The sequence below is a fragment of the Nycticebus coucang genome, chromosome 6 (assembly GCF_027406575.1).
Source record: "Nycticebus coucang isolate mNycCou1 chromosome 6, mNycCou1.pri, whole genome shotgun sequence".
NCBI classification, from domain to species: Eukaryota; Metazoa; Chordata; class Mammalia; order Primates; family Lorisidae; genus Nycticebus; species Nycticebus coucang.
The window spans coordinates 32,479,661-32,490,081 of record NC_069785.1 but is presented as its reverse complement, the minus strand read 5'-3'; the positions used below and the strand labels follow the sequence as shown (position 1 = coordinate 32,490,081).

The following is a 10,421-nucleotide window of genomic DNA, read 5'->3' as shown; positions in this document are numbered from 1 at the left end:
CCAGATTCTGTTTCTGAAGGATAATTTTGACTATGGTGTAGATGAGGATTAAAAGGAAAAAAGACTAGTTAGGAATCAAGAGAGATATTCTAAAGGTGGAAGAGACATAGTTAGCACATGAGAAGGGAAAGAGACAGGAAGGATACGTAAATGACGTAGAATTTTCATGTTCAAGTGCTTGGAAATATCATCATACACACAAGCAAAGAAACACACAGAATTTACAAAGGTCTAGGATTAGGACCAAAGAGAATAAAAAAGGGGCTAATGTAGAATTATGCTATATATATATATTTTTTATTTATTTATTTATTTATTTATTTATTTATTTATTTATTTATTTACTGTTGGGGATTCATTGAGGGTACAATAAGCCAGGTTACACTGATTGCAATTGTTAGGTAAAGTCCCTCTTGCAATCATGTCTTGCCCCCATAAAGTGTGACACACCCAAGGCCCCACCCCCCTCCCTCCATCCCTCTTTCTGCTTCCCCCCCATAACCTTAATTGTCATTAACTGTCCTCATATCAAAATTGAGTACATAGGATTCATGCTTCTCCATTCTTGTGATGCTTTACTAAGAACAATGTCTTCCACGTCCATCCAGGTTAATACGAAGGATGTAAAGTCTCCATTTTTTTTAATGGCTGAATAGTATTCCATGGTATACATATACCATAGCTTGTTAATCCATTCCTGGGTTGGTGGGCATTTAGGCTGTTTCCACATTTTGGCGATTGTAAATTGAGCTGCAATAAACAGTCTAGTACAAGTGTCCTTACGATAAAAGGATTTTTTTCCTTCTGGATAGATGCCCAGTAATGGGATTGCAGGATCAAATGGGAGGTCTAGCTTGAGTGCTTTGAGATTTCTCCATACTTCCTTCCAGAAAGGTTGTACCAGTTTGCAGTCCCACCAGCAGTGTAAAAGTGTTCCCTTCTCTCCACATCCACACCAGCATCTGCAGTTTTGAGATTTTGTGATGTGGGCCATTCTCACTGGGGTTAGATGATATCTCAGGGTTGTTTTGATTTGCATTTCTCTAATATATAGAGATGATGAACATTTTTTTCATGTGTTTGTTAGCCATTCGTCTGTCTGTCGTCTTTAGAGAAAGTTCTATTCATGTCTTTGCCCATTGATATATGGGATTGTTGGCTTTTTTCATGTGGATTAATTTGAGTTCTCTATAGATCCTAGTTATCAAGTTTTTGTCTGATTGAAAATATGCAAATATTCTTTCCCATTGTGTAGGTTGTCTCTTTGCTTTGGTTATTGTCTCCTTAGCTGTACAGAAGCTTTTCAGTTTAATGAAGTCCCATTTGTTTATTTTTGTTGTTGTTGCAATTGCCATGGCAGTCTTCTTCATGAAGTCTTTCCCCAGGCCAATATCTTCCAGTGTTTTTCCTATGCTTTCTTGGAGGATTTTTATTGTTTCATGCCTTAAATTTAAGTCCTTTATCCATCTTGAATCAATTTTTGTGAGTGGGGAAAGGTGTGGGTCCAGTTTCAGTCTTTTACATGTAGACATCCAGTTCTCCCAACACCATTTATTGAATAGGGAGTCTTTCCCCCAAGGTATGTTTTTGTTTGGTTTATCGAAGATTAGGTGGTTGTAAGATGTTAGTTTCATTTCTTGGTTTTCAATTCTATTCCAAGTGTCTATGTCTCTGTTTTTGTGCCAGTACCATGCTGTCTTGACCACTATGGCTTTGTAGTACAGACTAAAATCTGGTATGCTGATGTCCCCAGCTTTATTTTTATTACTAAGAAGTGCGATAAGGCATTTTCTTATCTCACAAGATAATCAGAGGTTGTAGAAGGAATGTATCCATTTATTTCTAAATAAATAAAGCAAAGCAATTTCAACCACTTTAATGAAAGATTTTAGGGCCAAAGAGTTCAGAACTTTCTTCCAAATAAAATATAATTAAATTCAGTTTAAGTCATTAAAAGTTCATTGAGTATTTGTGAGTATTTTTCACATGCAGCAGAGGCTGAAAGGAGTACCAACACTGGTGAAGTAGGTGTGGTTACCTATCTTCACTCACAGCCCTCGACATGTTGATATCCTCTTCAGAGCAGACTTCACTTCCTGGTTCCTCAGCGTGTAGATGAGAGGGTTCAGTAATGGAGTAACCACAGTGTAAAACACAGCCACTGCCCCATCCAGGGGACTTTTGGAGCCAGCCCGAAGGTAGATGAAAATACAGGGGACATAGTAGACTGTGACCACGGTCAGGTGGGAGCCACAGGTGGAGAAGGCCCGGCGCCTCCCATCAGCGGTGCGTATCTTCAGGATGGCATGGACTATGTTGGCATAGGAGAGCAGAATTAACATGAAGCAACTGGCGGCCACAACCCCAATGTCCACAAATGTCACAAGCTCATTGACAGTTGTGTCAGCACAGGCTAGTCTCAACACTGCAGGGATGTCACAGATAAAGTAATCCACCTGGTTGGGCCCACAGTAGGGCAATCGGAAGGTCAAGGTGGCCTGGATAGACCCATGGATGGAGCCAGCTCCCCAAGCTCCAGCCACGAGGATTGTGCATAACTTCCCATTCATGAGCATGGGGTAGCGCAGGGGCTGGCATATTGCCAGGTACCTGTCGTAGGCCATCAAGGTGTAGAGGAAGCACTGGGTGCTGCCCAGGAAGTGAAAGGCAAACAGCTGAGCCACACAGCCACCAAATGGGATCGCCTTGCTGGCCGGAGTAAAGTTCAAAATGAGTCGAGGAACGATGACTGAGGAGAGCCACATGTCCAGGAATGAGAGGACTCCCAGGAGAATGTACATGGGGCGAGCATGGAGCTTTGGGTCAGCCCACACGGTGAGCAGAATGAGCAGGTTCCCCAGCTGAGTCAGGATGTAAATGACGAGGAAGACCAGGAAAAGGAGGGTTCTTAGATTGGGGGGGTGAGCCAAGCCCAGGAGGATGAAATCCGTCACCGTGGTGTCCAGGGATGTGTTTCTGGTCTTTCTCATGTCTTTGTAGTCCGCTAAGATGAACTATGAAGTCAGGCAAGACAAGATGGACACAGCACAACACAGTTTTTAAGAGAATCCCTTTGTCTGATGATTAATGCCTAGAAATTATGAGATAAATAGAACAGTGATACATTTTTTTCTATAGACGTTACTCCTTGTGAACGTTAACATTTTTTTTTTAAAGAAGAGGTGGTGGCAACATTTTACTTGATAGAAGAAAGCTTCCCATGATTTTCACATCTATTTTTTTTTCACCTACCATCATTGAAATGCCTCCTTTTCGTCCTCAGGTAAAATCCCATCTGATCATCATAGCATGCCAAAATATTCCTTATCTGGCCCTTATTTACCACCCCATTTCACTCTTTGTGCTTCCTTCTTAGTGTTCAGATGCATGGGACTCCCAGGGCTCTCCTAGTGGGGTAGTCTAACTTGGGACTTAGGCACATGCTACGTTTTCTGTCCTCCTTCATCTTGGCGGTGTCTCTTTTTCCTTCAGGATTCGGTTTGGTTGTCTTCACCTTCAAGTTTTTCCTGATTCTTGAGGTGCATGTTTATACTTTTCAGAGCACTTAACACATAATACTGTCATTGTTTAATTTTTTGTTTGTCTTCTCCATTGATCATCTCATCTAGCACAGTAAATTGTGTTGTATTGTTTCTGCAATTATTTTCTGAACCACTGAATGGCTGATTGAATGGACGTTGCTGACTTTCCCTGACTAGATACAGTGTTTCTCTGTTTGATCTTGTTTGTCCCACCCTTGTGCCCACTTGGATGGGAGTTTTAGAGACAAGACATTATCTCATTCTTAATGCTCCATGGGCCTAGTTTCATTATAACAAACTCCAAGGAAACGTCATGCTTTTTATTGCTCCAAGATATCCTTCAGATATTGGTTGATTTATGTGGTCCATTGGTTCGGGATTGGATTTTTTGGTGTAGAGTTACACAGGAATTTTTATTGTTTACTATAAAAGCATTGGTTAATGCAGGACTTGATCTTTAGTATGTTTGTGTATAAAATATATGTTGCAGTCTATAGCATAGCAACTCTATCTAAAGACCTTTAAAGATTTTCAAATATCTTAACCAGATGGGAAGGGATGGAATGTATTTGTTTCACTCCTTTTATGGACTAGGTTGTTTGATAAAGATTTTTCCCCCCATGCTAGAGTTTGAGATGTATTCATTTGTCATTTAACCAAAATTTACTTTGTAATTTAAAGGTCTATTTCTAAAAAGCAATTAAAATGGCAACAGGTGAATTGTAAGTAACATTGAATGTTGATAACATTAATCATTTAGTATCTATCAGAAATTCCCCCAAAAGAATCTGTCTTGATTATTCTCTAAAGTAAATTAATTCATGGTAGTAGTAATAATAATAATCATTAAGAGCTATTCGTAGTAGTAATAGTAATAATCCTGAGTATACCTGCCTCTTTGTGGTTCATTGAAAATGTTAAACTTGCCCTTTGCCCAATGAGAAAGAAGAAGTACCAGATTTTTACAAAAAAAATTAATGTTCAACATAAAAAGCATCTGAAAATAAGATCCTCATAACATCAGAGAATAAACAATACATTTTTAAAAAGCAATTATCCTGGAAACTCTAGGGAGAGGCTCTGGGGATAGAGCAAAAAAGTGCACTGAGACCTCATAAACGTACACAGTTAAGATTTAAGATAAAAAAAGAAAAAGTGGAATTGAAAAGATAATGACAGGGAGGGTGAAAAACACCTTCAAGGGACCTCTATGGCATCATGGCATCACAGGATGAGCTACTTTCTGTATCTCCCTGTCCCACCCCAAATCAGGCTGGTTTGATGTAAGCACAGCTCTTGCAGTGAATTTCCATCTTGAGAGACCCAGAGGAGTGTAAGCCTCCATCCAGCAATCTGGAACTTTGTTTGGATTTTATAGTGATCTTTGGGATCTGGGCTTCTAGGGAACAGTTATAAAATCCTGAAGACAGGGAATGAAGACCGGTCCAGTGTTGCATTGGACACATTAGCATTAAAGGATTCCCATTTTCCCTTATAACAGGACCCACTTCAAATCTGTTTCCAAAAAGAAGATTCACTTCCCATCATCCTCATTTACAGTTAGACATCCCGGTGGAGCTAGGGCACAGGAGAGGAAATGAATAGAATTTGGGGTGGTCTAGATGTGATGTATTTTATCTATTCCACAAAAGTAGATTCTGTCCTTTTACTAAAGCAAAAAGACCTTGCTTAAGAAAAGGTACCTTGTGCCCTCTTCCTGGGGGAAAGGAAAGGTTGTTAATTGGGCCTGTCTTTGTGTTTTCACAATCATCAAAGTCTCTTTATGATCCCTATGATTTTATCCCTGCCCGACTCTGCAGTTTACCACTTGCCTTAAGAAGAATTAAAAACAAAAAGAAGATGGTGTTAAGATTAGTTTTAAAAAATCATTCTTTAACACAAAAACAAATTCTCTAAGTTTGGAAAGAAGAAGCCTACTTCTAGTAGTTTGGGAAAGAGTTGAGGAAGAAGATGGAAGAAAGAGACAAATTAAATGAGCACTTAGTCGAAAGAATAGAAAGTCTTAGAGTTCCAAGATTAGTTCATGGCCTTATTTGGAATGGAGCTAGTTTCAGGACTGCTTTTGCCATCCTCTGAGATTTATGTGTACAGACCTGCAAAATTGGAGGAGGCTGCTGTCCTTGAGTGGAGTGGTCCAGCCGAAGGAGGTTCAGGCTGGCCTATTGTAAAGAGTTCCCACATCTGTTTCGGAAAGGCTGTAGAATTCTTTTAGGAGTTTGGCCTGGCAAGTAAGTGTTCAGAATTTCTGAAAGTGCCTTCCTGTCAGGGCCTTCTGACAAGTGGGACTTCGGGGTATCTTGAGTCGTATATTATGTCTGTATTGGCTGTTGCCTCTGTAGCTCTGATTAAAAGAAAAGAAAACACTGCCAAGAGATTTGAAGAAAAATTCTAACCTCAAGGGAAATTCTACCCTGAAGTATTTCCATAATGAGATCTTTCCTCCCCACATCCTCATTAGTTTGTTTTGAGAGAGAGCTGTAAATGTTTCTGGAAGATCTCTGGAGAGGGAGCTGTGGGGGAATAACTTCATCAGTACAGTTTTGAATCACCTATAATTTCTGGAAGGTGTTATGAGATCTCAATTGATCATCTTCCCTCCCCAAATACTCATCAGGACTAATCCCTCATCTCCTCTGGTTTCTGCTCAGACATCACCTAATCAGCGCCTCTTGACTCTCCTCCTTCCCTTTCTCTATTTTTTCTCAGTAGGATTTATCAGCATCTGACACATCTGTATTTATTTGTTTGTTTGTTGTTTGTCTCCCTTTGCTAGAATGTAGGCTCTAGAAGAGGAAGGAGGCTTGCTTAGTGTGGAATGCCCAGCACCACTAGCACAGTGCCTGGCACTTGGTGTCCTCAATAAATACTTTGGAATAATTTAATAGGGGAAACTGCCACATATATTAAATGCTGTGGATAGGGAACAAAAAAGCTGTGGTTTCAAGTATGTACATCATATTAAAAATTACCTTGAATAAGTAGACAATGTAATTCACACACTCACATAGGAGAAAAATTCAATTTGATTCTAGCTGGGAACAGGGGGAAGGACAGAAGGGAGAGAGGGGAGGGGGAGATAGGTGTGCTCCCCCTTAATGCACACAATGCAGAGGTGTATGGCACAGCAATGTAAAAAAAAAAAATTACCTGTAGTAGCTTTGGCATCAAATTGATCATTTTATGAATATGCAGGTCTCGATAGCATATTTTAGAGAAAGTAGGTTTGGAAATTCATCTATCTATTTTACAAAAGTTAATGTTAATTTAAGCAATACTGAAGAATTGCTAGAAATCAAGAAATAAAGCCTGGAGTGTGATATACTTATAAGCCCCAGGAACCTCCTGTGAAATGATGGAGCTGGGCAAACTGGATGATTTCTAAGGCTCCTTTTAATTCCAAGTTACTAACAGAGAAAATGTTTAGAGTTTGGCAGGAAGGTGCGGAGGGGGTGGGGTGGGGATAGAGACACTGCATTGTTACATTTCGCCACAAGATGACAGTATCATCTTTATTAAAACCAAGTACAGTATTGGATTCTGGTACATGGAGTAAATACAAATAAATGTAGATTGTTCTTGAGGGATAGAAATTATTTTAGTAAAGATATCATGTGTGAAGCATCCATTAATTTAGGTAAACTATGTGTCAAAAAGCTTTCTTTTATAACACTTGGGAAATAGTTGAAAATATAGATTTATTCTTCCCTCCTTTTCTTCCTTTTTTCTACATAGTCTTCCTCCTTTATTCATTTCCTTTTCTTTCTTTCAAATTCTCACTTTATTACATCAAAGATTTCAAGTCAAACAAACAGAGATGTATACGATAAGGTTTATATTTTCACTTTTAATTCCAGCCCTCTGAAGTAACTAATGTTAATACTTTAAAGTTTTTTTTGGAGCAGCGCCTGTGGCTCAAGGAGTGGGGCACCAGCCCCGTATACCAGGGGTCCGGGGTTCAAGCCCAGCCCTGGCCAAAACTGCAAAAAAAAAACCCTGAAAAAAATTTTTTTTTCGATTCCTTCCTATATTCATAAACATATTATTAATACATGCATATGCATAGACATATCTATTATATTTATTTTGAAATTTAAATTAATATCTGATCACCTGTTAGGTAATAAATTTAGATATTTGAAAAAGTTTTCCATCTCTTCCTGGTTTTCATTTTTCTTATTTATTTATTTACTTATTTATTCATATATTTAGGGGATACAGGCACAGTTTCTTTACATGGATGTATTATGTAGTGATGAAGTCTGGGGTTTCAGTGTAAACATCACCCAAATAATATATACTGTATCCAATAAATGATTTCCCATCCCTCATGCCCCTCTCACCCTCTCATCTTCTGTCTCTTATTATTCTTATTCCACTCTGTCTGTCCATGTGTTCACATTGATCAGCTCCCATGAGGAAATGTGCTACTGACTTTCTGTTTCTGAATAATTTCATTAGTATCATACTCTTCATTTCCATCCATACTGCTACAAAAGAAATGATTTCATTCTTTTTCTTGACTGAGCAGTATTCCCTGGTATATACTATACCACATTCTCTTTATCCAATCACTGGTGATAGACACTTGGGTTGATTTCATAACTCAGCGATTGTGAATAGTGCTGGGATGAACATACAAGTTTAGGTATCTTTGAAATTGTTATTTATTTTTATTTTATCCTCATTCTTTTTTTGTTTAATATTTTATTAATATTCATTCATATTTTATATTCATGGGTACAAGTGAAAATTTTTTTTGAGACAGAATCTCACTTTGTCACCCTCAGTAGAGTGCTGTGGCATCACAGCTCACAGCAATCTCAAACTCTTGGGCTTAAGTGATTCTTTTGCCTCCACCTCCCAAGTAGGTGGGACTACAGGTGCCTGCCACAATGCCTGGCTGTTTTTAGAGTTGAGGTCTTGCTCTTGCTCAGGCTGGTTCCAAATTCGTGAGCTCAGGCAATCCACCCACCTCAGTCTCCCAGAGTGCTGGGATTTCATGCCTGTAATCCCGGCCCCATAAGTGCAATTTGATATACCAATGTAATGTGGTGAAGTCAGGGCCTTTAGTGCATATATCACTGAAGTAACAACGCACATTGTATACACCCAGCAACCTCTCGTCGCTCCCACCCCCAGGTGTTTATTATATAATAATATCCAATAGATACCCAATAGTGGGACTCTTGGGTGGATGGTAGTTCTATTTTAAGTTCTTTGAGAAATATATCTGGAGAAGAGAAACACTTAGCATGGGGAGATTGACCATTTCTGCTTTTGTATTTTATGAGTCTTCACACTGCCTTCTCTGTTCTTTGTATACATTATGTTTTTCAATCTTCACCAGAACACTTGGACTAGAACTGTGGATTTATTAGTAGAAAATGCTCCTGTGGAAGGAAGCCTAATTCACCCTGGTGAGAAAAGCGCTCCTCCCTTTGTGTTTCTTCTGGGTTTTGCATCAAGGTTGAGCTTCTTTCCCTCACCCACGTGGAGGGTTTACCTTTTTTTTTTTTTTTTTTTTTTTGAGAGACAGAGTCTCACTTTGTCATCCTTGGTAGAGTGCTGTGGCGTCATGGCTCACAGCAACCTCCAGCTCTTGGGCTTAGGTGATTCTCTTGTCTCAGCCTCCCAAGTAGCTGGGAACACAAGGCCAATTATTTGTTTGTTACAGTTTGGCTGGGGCCAGGTTCGAATCTGCCACCCTTAGTATATGGGGCCGGCACCCTACCCACTGAGCCACAGGTCCCTCCTGAGAGTTTACCTTCTGCAGACTTCAGTGGCTGAGAACCCAGGGATGCAGTGCCAGGCTAGTGGTGCGCTGCAGCAGATGTGGAGATTTTTCCTTCTTTCTGTTTCCCTGAAAATGGAAGGTAAGTCTCAACTTAATAGCAAATGCTGCTGGGAGTTTTCAAAATAATTTTCTTCCAGATAAAGGACTGCAACTTTTGACATTTGTAATGAGTCTTTGGTATGCCCATTTTCCTTGTGTGGTGCTAACTATCCTCCTGTTACTGTTGTTGCTGCTACATCTCCCACCATTGATTTCTCCCCCTCAGTGGCAGTTCATTTGTGACCACTTGGAAATGACTCTTTTTAAAAAATCTTAAAAAAATTATTTTTTAATTAAAATAATAACTACATACATTTAAGAAAGATAACAAAGATATGGAAACTATTCTTTTTGATAATGATGTGTCTCATTATAGGCACTGCAGGACAAAGCATTGAGCAGCCAAGTGAGTTGACAGCTGTGGAAGGAGCCTTTATCCAGGTCAACTGCACGTACCAGACATCTGGGTTTAATGGGCTGTCCTGGTACCAGCAATACAATGGTGGAGCACCTGTATTTCTCTCTTACCGTGCTCTGGATGGTTTGGAGGGGAAAGGCCATTTTTCTTCATTCCTTAAACGCTCTGCTAGCTACAGTTACCTCCTTCTGAAGGAGCTCCAGATGAAAGACTCTGCCTCCTACCTCTGTGCTGTGAGAGACACGGTGACTATGAGGCCTTTTAAGCTGCAATAAAATTCAAGAGCAACCACAGCACTGAGTAAGCCCTGCTGTGAGTTGACTGTAAAGATTGAGGACTTTGGAACCAGCCTGCTTGGATTTGAGTTCACTGCTGTCTACCTGGGTGCTCTTAATCTAGTCATTATCTCTTTTGGTTCAGTTTCCTTATCTACAAAATGAGAATAATAATAACATCTACTTCACAGTGTTGTTGTGAGTGATGAATTGATATCTATAGCTACATCTATCTATTAACTATTATGTAACTCAGAGCAATGCTGACACGTAGTGAAATCTATGTGAGTTTAGTTATTTCACTTGTATCTTAAACTTTTAGTCCGTGTCAT

The 10,421-nt window shown here is 39.5% G+C and overlaps 1 protein-coding gene across 1 annotated transcript; it reads right to left on the bottom strand.

Moving 5' to 3' along the window:
* Positions 1-2,048: 2,048 nt before the first annotated feature.
* LOC128588635 (olfactory receptor 10G2) lies at positions 2,049-2,990 on the bottom strand. Its single transcript, XM_053595521.1, has one exon. The coding sequence runs from the start codon at positions 2,988-2,990 to the stop codon at positions 2,049-2,051; it is 942 nt and encodes a 313-aa protein (XP_053451496.1).
* Positions 2,991-10,421: the final 7,431 nt, after the last annotated feature.